Here is a 9,195-nt window from a genome sequence, read left to right on the forward strand (position 1 = left end):
TCCTCTTTATGAAAATTGTTTAGCTCACTGTAAGCCTGCATGTTTATCGTTATACTTTAAATGGCAAATAAGAATATATAGCCTAATAAAAAACATCACAGAAAAGAATAGCAAATAAACAGAAAAAACATTCATGTAACTCGCTGTAGAACAACGAGTGAAATCTATTTAGGTTTAAAAAGAAAAGTATCTTAACTTACCTTACAGTATTATATAAAGACAAAACAAAAATCACGCTTTGTCAAGTGTGGCAGTTTGAATTTCATGCAACTTCCGGGTCCTCTTGTAAGCTGTAGCATTATGGGAAAGGTAGTACTTTTCATAAAGCGGATTGAACGCTGTTGCTGTTAACTGACTACTGTTTCCAAGATGCATTGCAATCTACATCATCATATTCAGAGAGTACAACATAATACATATTAGTATAGTATTACTTACTAGTATTTTTGTGCTTGTTAACACAATTTAATGTAAAGTCTTATTTAATTACTATTTGTCTTTGTCTGATGTATGATAGTGCAGACTGAATCACTCATTTATTTTTCTTCATTCTGAAATCATTTATTTATTACTTTGTTTGTATGGTCCACTGCACATTGACACATCCTTTGTATTAACTGCCTATAAAAATAAAATGCTCTAACTGTAATTTCATATTTTGTCCTCCTAGTGATATCAGGAACATTATTAAATGACCAACAGAGGACCATGTGAGAACATTCTATTAATGTTCCAAATGTCCTCTTTGTAACGTTGCCATTTGACCACAGAATAACCAATATGGGACGTCCCCCTAAAGTCATATCAGGAACATTATTATATGACCAACAGAGGACCATGTGGTAATTAGACATGCTAAAAGATAACAATGTTGACAGTATGGAATACACACAGTATACATTATACGTAGTCACATTGGACATACTTTAACAGACATCCACATTATACACAAAAGCACACAATATACAAAACATAAAAATAAAAACTATGCCTATATACACATGTATTGTACACATAATGATGTGTGCTAGTGCAGATGAATAATGGAGCATGTAGATTATTATTAAGGTGCAGTGTTTGCTACACTTTATGCAATAAGACACTCAAAGCGACATTTGCACAATGTGATGGAGATGACAAACAATATCAAGCACAGGATTCACAGCCAAAAGAGGTCTAAGCCCTCTCCTCTAAAGGACTTCTTCTGCACGCCATAGTCAAAAAGCAGTTCTTCACTCACATCAATGTTCCTGGATGCTATAAAAAGGATTACATTCCTTTCTTCCCCATCAGACTCCACAGTGTAGACCCTGGGCCGTAGGTTGGTACGTTTCCTAGAGTGATTGATAAGGCGGCCAAAAGTCTCCTTGTCCTGGTGGCACTCACAGAAAGCCGAATGTGCGTCAATGCACATGTTCTGGTCCTTGCTGTTCTCGTAGAAGAACATAAAGCCAGTTTCGCCCTCACTGGTGTTACGGTGGATCTGCTGGCCCTCTTTGGTTGTGACGACCCGTCCGTGGTAATCACAGACCACCTCTCCTGCCTGAAAACAGCGGGTCACAATAATACCCTTGCCCTTCTCTTCAATGTCTGCGATTGCGAGTCCTTTCCACTTCTGACTGCGGACGAGCCTCCGGATGCTTTTGAGGTCCATCACTGTTTCCACCAATCCTGAGGGCTTCCATTCGTTGATGATGTGAGCAGGGGTGGGGATGTTACTCTTCCAGTCCTGCTTCACGATCCAGGAACTGACTCGGTTCTCAGAAGGAAGGCGCCGGCCAAAGTGTGCTGCAAAGAATGAGAATAGTTTACTCTAACGTACAACTTTAAATGACGTACATACACAGCATCATCCATTTCAATAACAATTAAAAAAGACTTACAGATGACGTGCCGCACACGCAGTTTCATTTGTGCCTTCAGCCAACGTTCGTAGAGCTGCCTTTGAAATGTAGGCGACGTCAGCATGCGCACCTCCTTATCTGGCACTTGCCCGTCCAGCGTCACCGAGTGTGTTTGGTGCAATGCGTTGTATGCTGCCTGCATGTCCATCAGAGGATTGCGCCCGCAAACAGCATCACGTTCATTGTCACAGACAGTAGGTGAGATATAATCTCCATCACTAAATAAAAATTCAGTCAGTGATGATTGTGCACATGCCAGGCATTTTAATTCACTGTACCTTAATTTACTGACTTTTAATATGTTGTTTTAATGTTGTTTTTGTCTGTGCTCTCTGTTTTATTTCTGTTTTTATTCTCTGCTTTGTTCAGCACTTTGGTTAGCGCAGCTGTGATAAATGTGCTATATAAATAAACTTGACTTACTTTTTATTTACATGATATAGCTTATGATGAATTTGAATATGATGACGAAATGCTGATTGCTTGTCAAACACAGTAAATATAAAAAGCATGCTTACCTTGTCTCACCGGCCATCTTGCAGATGAGCTTTTGTAGTGAACGTTTCATACTGTTATGCTCACAAGAAGGCTTAGCAGCGGTTTCAAAGACAAGACCTGATATAGGTACAGTATTAATAGAAGCACATATGGGAAAGGAAATGAATCATAATGGTTAGCTTACTTAGAGTGAAGACGGTTGAGATCATTGGACGCATTGTAAATTGGCTTCCCTGAGGTGGAGACAAAAAATCTTTTCAGTCTTCTGCCTCTACATTGTCCCGTGTCCTCTTACCCTTCTTGAAGGTCAGGAGTTTAGGCCTTAAATGCTTAAAGTACAGGTCAAACCACTGTTGGAAAAGTAAAAACAGGAACACAGATTAATTCCTGCTTTTAGTTAGTTTTAGTACTGAAAGGACATGTTTGATAAATCTAACTTAATTTGATGAATTTACCAACTCCTCCTCCTGGGTAAGGACAAATGAGGCCATCTTATAATACGATGCTCTCTTGTGCTCTTTAACACTCACAACGACACCAGACTCATCACGCTGTCTATTTCTCCACTCCTTCACCTGCACAAAACAACAATTAATAAGTAATCAGTAATGGTGGAAAAGGTAAAAAGTTAATTTTCTTACAGTAAAGACTGCAGTAATACTCACTCTCATGTGCTGCACCACGCCTGGTCCCTGGAGATATTTAAGAATCATCAGTGCCTCAAGGTAATACACCACAAATGCACACTCTGACAACTCCGGTGTGGTCTTCATCTTTGGAAAGATCTTATCCATTACTACCATAAAGTCTTTCTTGGCTCTCAGCAACACAGCCCAGCAGTCTCGTGGTGTCAGTGAATTCTTGTGAATCAATATGTCATTCCTAAGAATTTTTTTATGTATTACCAAATCACAGTGTTCCCTTTCAATACGGTTCACTTCGCATTGCGTCAGTTTGCTGACGCTATGGGGGGAAACTCCTGTTTACTCCGTGATTGAAGCCTATTGGTTAACGTCTGTAGAAAATACAGACCAATGACGTTTGAGCCCGCGCGGGGGCGTGGCACACGTCCCTATATAAGCCGGTGAAATACGTCAAGAGCTCATTACTTTTCTCCTTCAGCGCGAACCTTCTCGCTGCTCCGAAGAAGAAGCCCTTACTCGCCGTCGATCCAAGCACTGCAGCGGACTACAACACACCAGCGTGTTCCCCTGCCGCTTTCCGGTGAGCCTAAAAGAGAGTATCTAAAAGAGCAGAAGCGCGTTGAGATAATGTCGCTTCGGCATTGCGGCTCCTGCCGAGCCCCTTTGCCTGTGGAGGATTTCCACAAGGAGTGCGTCATCTGTCTGGGTCCTGCCCACGCCGAGGCCGTACTCGCCGAGGCGGGCTGCGCCCACTGCGAGCTCCTTCCTATCGCGGTGCTGCGCTCCCGCCTCGAGATCTTTAAACGGAAGGCTTCCCGTGCTCTCCCGCCTAAACAGCAGCGGAGCCGTGATGCTGGAAGACGCCCTGAGACCGAGTCCACGCCGGCTCATCCCCCGCGTGCTCTGTCTCCCCGCCGTCACCCTGTCACCTTCGCCCATGAAGACCTACGCCCCCTGCCGAGTGCTATGCAGCTCACTGCGACGGCGAGCTCGCCTTCGGTGCGTGGAACAACCAGTTGTCTCAGCTACATATCAACCAACTCGAGATGTGGGCGGTTATCTTGGCGCTACGACACTTTCGACCGAAACTCCAACATCAACACGTTCTAGTGCGGTCGGACAGTATGACGGTGGTTTCGTTCATAAACCACCAAGGAGGGCTGAGATCTCGCTCCCTATCCAGGCTGGCGAGACGGCTTTTATTATGGGCTCACGCGAACGTACGTTCGTTAAAAGCGACTCACGTACCGGGTGTAGCCAATACGGGTGCAGACATTCTCTCGCGCAACGGTCCGCCGCCGGGAGAATGGAGACTGCATCCTCAGACGGACGAGAGAATATGGACCGTGTTCGGCCGGGCGGAGATCGATCTGTTTGCGTCAGACGAGAACGCGCATTGCCCGATCTTCTTCTCGAGACACCACGATGCCCTGTCGCAAGCATGGCCGGCGTGTCTTCTGTATGCTTTTCCTCCGGTGGCTCTGTTACCACAGGTCCTTCAGAGGATAAGAGAGACGAAATGCGCGATAATTCTGGTCGCCCCGTTTTGGCACAATCAACCATGGCTCCCCGACCTATGGCAGCTGAAAACATCAGCACCATGGCCAGTACCGCTGAGGAAAGACCTCCTATCTCAGGCGAGAGGGACGATATGGCATCCACAGCCGGAGCTATGGAATCTACACGTTTGGTCTCTGAACGGCAACCATCACGCCTTTCAGGACGGGTGTTAAATACTCTAACTGAAGCTAGGGCCCCATCTACCAGGCGCCTTTACGCTCAAAAGTGGTCTATTTTTTCTGACTGGTGCACGACGAAAGACTTAAACCCAAACACCTGTGAAGTGGAGCATATTCTCTCCTTTCTGCAGGAAATGCTGGACAGCGGTCGCGCGCCCTCGACGCTTAAAGTGTATGTGGCGGCGATAACGGCGAATCACGCCCTTATCGCCGGTCGCACCGTGGGAAAACATGATCTCATCATTAAATTCCTTAGAGGCGCTCGCAGACTAAACCCACCGCGACCTAACACGGTCCCGTCTTGGGATCTGTCCACGGTCCTGAAAGCGCTGCGCGGTCCCCCTTTCGAGCCCCTCGAACAGGCTGACCTGCGCGCTCTCTCGTTTAAAACCGCTCTCCTCCTGGCGTTGGCATCGGTTAAACGAGTGGGCGATTTACACGCGTTTTCAATTGACCCGTCGTGTCTGGAATTCGGTCCTAACGATAGCAAAGTGATCCTTAGACCGAGAGCGGGATACATTCCTAAAGTTTTGACCACGCCATTTAGAGTTCAGGTGGTTTCACTTCTCGCCCTTCCGACGGCGGACGGCGAACAAACCCCGAACACGCTCTGCCCCGTCAGAGCGTTAAGAATATACACGGACCGTTCTGCCTCATATCGCAAGTCAGATCAGCTGTTCGTAAGCTTCGCACAACATTCCTTAGGTATGCCGCTCACTAAACAGAGGCTATCTAAATGGATCGTCGAAGCCATTGCTTTGGCTTACGCCTCCCTGAATGAACATTGTCCAGTTGGTTTAAAAGCTCACTCCACGAGGGGTATGGCTTCATCTTGGGCTTGGTCTACGGGGATTTCTATCGTTGACATTTGTAACGCGGCCGGCTGGTCCTCGCCGTCTACGTTTGTCAGATTTTATAGCCTGGATGTACCTGCCTTACAAGCACAGGTCTTATCGGCTTAATGATTCACGCGACTGCGTTTCTGTATGCCTTCACGGTGCGTTGCTAGCTCACCGTCATGGCTACCTATTAATAATTCATGCACAGCTCGCGGCGCGCTCAGGGAACCCGCCGTCTCGTGCTCTATTGTATATGCATCATGGTGCGTTTAGAAACTTCACTGTATGCGTATTACTGTCTCATATATGGTGCTTACACTTGCGCTCGCTAGAGCTATGTATATGCTGGGTTAGGGCCACATGCAGTGTCTCTCCGGTAAGGGCACCTCAGTCCGTTGTGTATGCACGGCGGGATGGGATTACGTTCCCCCATAGCGTCAGCAAACTGACGCAATGCGAAGTGAACCGTATTGAAAGGGAACGCTTAGGTTACTCACATAACCCCGGTTCCCTGAAATAACGGGAACGAAGCATTGCGTCGCTGGCCGTGCTACAAACGTCTACGCAGCGAGTGTTATTCGGCTGCGCGCTTCAGTCGAATAATAATGAGCTCTTGACGTATTTCACCGGCTTATATAGGGACGTGTGCCACGCCCCCGCGCGGGCTCAAACGTCATTGGTCTGTATTTTCTACAGACGTTAACCAATAGGCTTCAATCACGGAGTAAACAGGAGTTTCCCCCCATAGCGTCAGCAAACTGACGCAATGCTTCGTTCCCGTTATTTCAGGGAACCGGGGTTACGTGAGTAACCTAAGCGTTTCTTGCCACAGTGCTCACATATATAAAGTGTGATCCATTTAAAGGGAATGGTACATATCTCTTTTGGGTGATCTCTTCGTCAGCGCATTTCTTCTGCAGAGACCCAATGTATTCAATGAATAATGTGCATTCATCATGCAGCCTCTCATCTTCATTCTCCAGGTTGGTGTTCATGGTGTGGTACATGAGGAATCTGTCAGAGGAAGTACAAGTATTCACATGTATTCAACCCAATGAAATTGTGCTCTACTCAACTGTGGTTAAATATAAATAACAAAAATATATCAAATGCCAACCTTTTCAGGCTTTTGAGGTAGTTGAGCTGAGTTGATTTGGCCAGCTTGGCCTCAGAGAGCTCACGGAGGTACTGTTTGGTTTTTGGCCTGTTCCTGACGAAAAGAAGGCTTGGCTCCTTTGGGTTCATGTAATACAGGAACCTGGCCATGTTTTCAACCTGAAAAGACAGAAAAGCATTTCAAATTACCATATGCTCAACATTTAAGCTAATCTTGCTACATAAAGTTTTCTATAAACAATGTTTTTATTGTACCACTTGTTTGAAATTCTCATTGTGGAGGTCTTTCTCCAGGTGTGTGCCAAAGTCCTTCAGCAGTGAACAGTGGCGTGTTTACCATTTTGGGGGCCCTAAGCAAAGTCCAAGGACCTGGGGCCCCCCATGCCCCAACATTAAGAAAAAAATTATTGGTTTAAAAATACAAAAAGTGCCCATTGTCTTATTCAAAAGAATAAAGAATCATTATCTGTCAAAAACATAAAGGTCTTGGTTTTACCGCAGTGGTTTCCAAACTTTTTCCAAAAGGCCTCCCTTTTGTACAGAAAAATATTTTTAAGCCTATCTCAGATATATCCTTTGCTGGCAAATTCCTTATAGGATGTATTTAAAATGATGTAATTAATACAGTACTGCAACTTCAGTGTGTGATCTTAAAAAAAAAATAAGAAAAAAGCGGAATGCTTACCACGCAGACTTTTTATAACTCTGCAATCATTAAATAAAAAATCATTAAATAAGTTAACCGCTTGTGGACAGTAGGGGGCCCCCCAAGCCCGTGGGGCCCCAAGCAATTGCGTGGTTTGCGTGGTGGGTAAACACGCCACTGGCAGTGAATCATTCAGAGAGTGCTTTTTGTAAAGGCCTTTGTCTGCCATGAGCATCCTGGGATTAGTGTCTGTGTTACTGTAATGAAGAAAACACATTTTGCTATAATAATGGTTATTGTGATTCATGTGACTCGCAAACCAAAACAAACCGCATGACTGAAGCTGTTCAACCAAGATTCTCACCATGGAGAGCTCTCATCACTGCAGACCTCCTCAGGTGTCTCTTGTGTCAATGCTGGTTTTGTGGTTGTGCTGGTGGAAGGCCTGACGTTGATGGGAGTGTTTTTCAGCAGTGGAGGAACATTTGTCACCACCATGTGATGTCGCTCCAGTTCCTCAATCAGCCTTTTAAAAATAATAACATACTGATTACCTGATACTACATTTCAGACAGAGACAGCAAGAAATAATGTTTAAAAAAGACGGAAAGGCTTTTTCACCAAACGGTTAAGTGAATCTGGATTGTTCAAAATCCTATGAAGGTGGCCATAGCTAAAGATCCTGCCACAATGCAGAATATTCAAGACATCTGACTTGGCCTTTTCCACCACATTTGTGATGGCCTTTGGTGTAGATTTCTTCATGCAGACCCTGCGTAGATGTATAGACAGAGTGGCCTGGGTCTTCTTACAGATGGGACAAAGCAGGTAATGTCTGTTCTTGTGGGTTCTGGAACAAAATAAAGACATTCTTAGTAAAAAAAAAAACTTTTCTAAGAAAATTTTTTGCAACTGTGCCAAAAGTAGGAGATAATGTTCATTCATTTTCAATTAATAGGGCTGTTAGCCAGTCATCACGTTTACATTGTTAAGTCATTAATGGCTCGTTTTACGGGTATTTGCATATTCACTCAAGCACGATCAAGATTAGCTCACAGACTTTGCATGGGGGGTTAGAATAAAGTGTCTTATCTTGAAATCCAGTTAAAATAAAATAAACACAACCCTGCTTATCCCTAAACATCTACTGAGGGAGAAAATATTTGTCCCCAAGACGAAAAAACGCGGAAATTCGTGATAATATCACGAAAAAAGAATACAAAAATACGTGACTATATTACGAAACTTTGAGGTAGTCCAAACCATGCCCCAGCGTGCTTATCCGCACTCCATACTCCCCCAGATGCAGTGCCGGGTTAAGCCTTTGTGAGGCCCTGGGCTAACGCTGGTTTGAGCCCCCCCCCCCCCCCCCCCCAATATACACTGAAAAAAATAGGCTGGATTTACTAAGTGCCCCATTGCGAATTTTTTTTTAGTAAAACTTACTAAAAAAAAGGGATGCAAAAACGATGCACTGTCTATATTTTTAGTAAATCCAGTGTTTTTTACAGTGTATGTGCAACATTAAATGGCTAAAATTATTTAAATAAATTAAACAATATTATCAAATAATTTTACAATCAGAAATAGACCAGAAAATAACATTTATTTAATAAAACTTACAACAAAAAGTGCTTCTTTCTGCTCTTCTTTAAAGAGAATTCTTCAATTTAATCATTAAAATCAAGTTGACGCAAAAGTAGGCTAAAATTATTTAAATAAATTAAACAATATTAAGTAATAATAAGTAATAATTAAGTAATAATAAATATAAATATAATAAATATATCAAGTAATAATTTTACAATC

The 9,195-nt window shown here is 43.8% G+C and overlaps 1 protein-coding gene and 1 long non-coding RNA gene across 2 annotated transcripts; both read right to left on the minus strand.

The window, feature by feature from the left end:
• Window positions 1-612: 612 nt before the first annotated feature.
• Window positions 613-3,315, minus strand: LOC135785536 (uncharacterized). The gene is made up of 5 exons (XM_073813184.1): window positions 3,068-3,315; window positions 2,587-2,977; window positions 2,423-2,519; window positions 1,884-2,122; window positions 613-1,788 (listed from the first exon to the last, which is right to left on the minus strand). The coding sequence occupies exons 2-5, from the start codon at window positions 2,618-2,620 to the stop codon at window positions 1,160-1,162; spliced, it is 999 nt and encodes a 332-aa protein (XP_073669285.1). The 5' UTR covers window positions 2,621-2,977; window positions 3,068-3,315; the 3' UTR covers window positions 613-1,159.
• Window positions 3,316-7,566: 4,251 nt separating this feature from the next.
• LOC141281438 (uncharacterized) lies at window positions 7,567-8,230 on the minus strand. The gene is made up of 3 exons (XR_012335776.1): window positions 8,008-8,230; window positions 7,751-7,912; window positions 7,567-7,643 (listed from the first exon to the last, which is right to left on the minus strand). It is a non-coding gene; the product is annotated as an uncharacterized lncRNA (long non-coding RNA).
• Window positions 8,231-9,195: the final 965 nt, after the last annotated feature.

This window comes from Paramisgurnus dabryanus, chromosome 22 (assembly GCF_030506205.2).
Source record: "Paramisgurnus dabryanus chromosome 22, PD_genome_1.1, whole genome shotgun sequence".
NCBI classification, from domain to species: Eukaryota; Metazoa; Chordata; class Actinopteri; order Cypriniformes; family Cobitidae; genus Paramisgurnus; species Paramisgurnus dabryanus.

Bases quoted from the DNA above. Each gene is read 5' to 3' on its own strand.
- LOC135785536 (XM_073813184.1), bottom strand. From the start codon at position 2,620: ATGCGTCCAATGATCTCAACCGTCTTCACTCTAA. The intron at 2,520-2,586 runs GTAAGCTAACCA...TACCTATATCAG, and splicing joins CTCAACCGTCTTCACTCTAA to GTCTTGTCTTTGAAACCGCT. The intron at 2,123-2,422 runs GTAAGCATGCTT...ATTTTTATTTAG, and splicing joins AAGATGGCCGGTGAGACAAG to TGATGGAGATTATATCTCAC.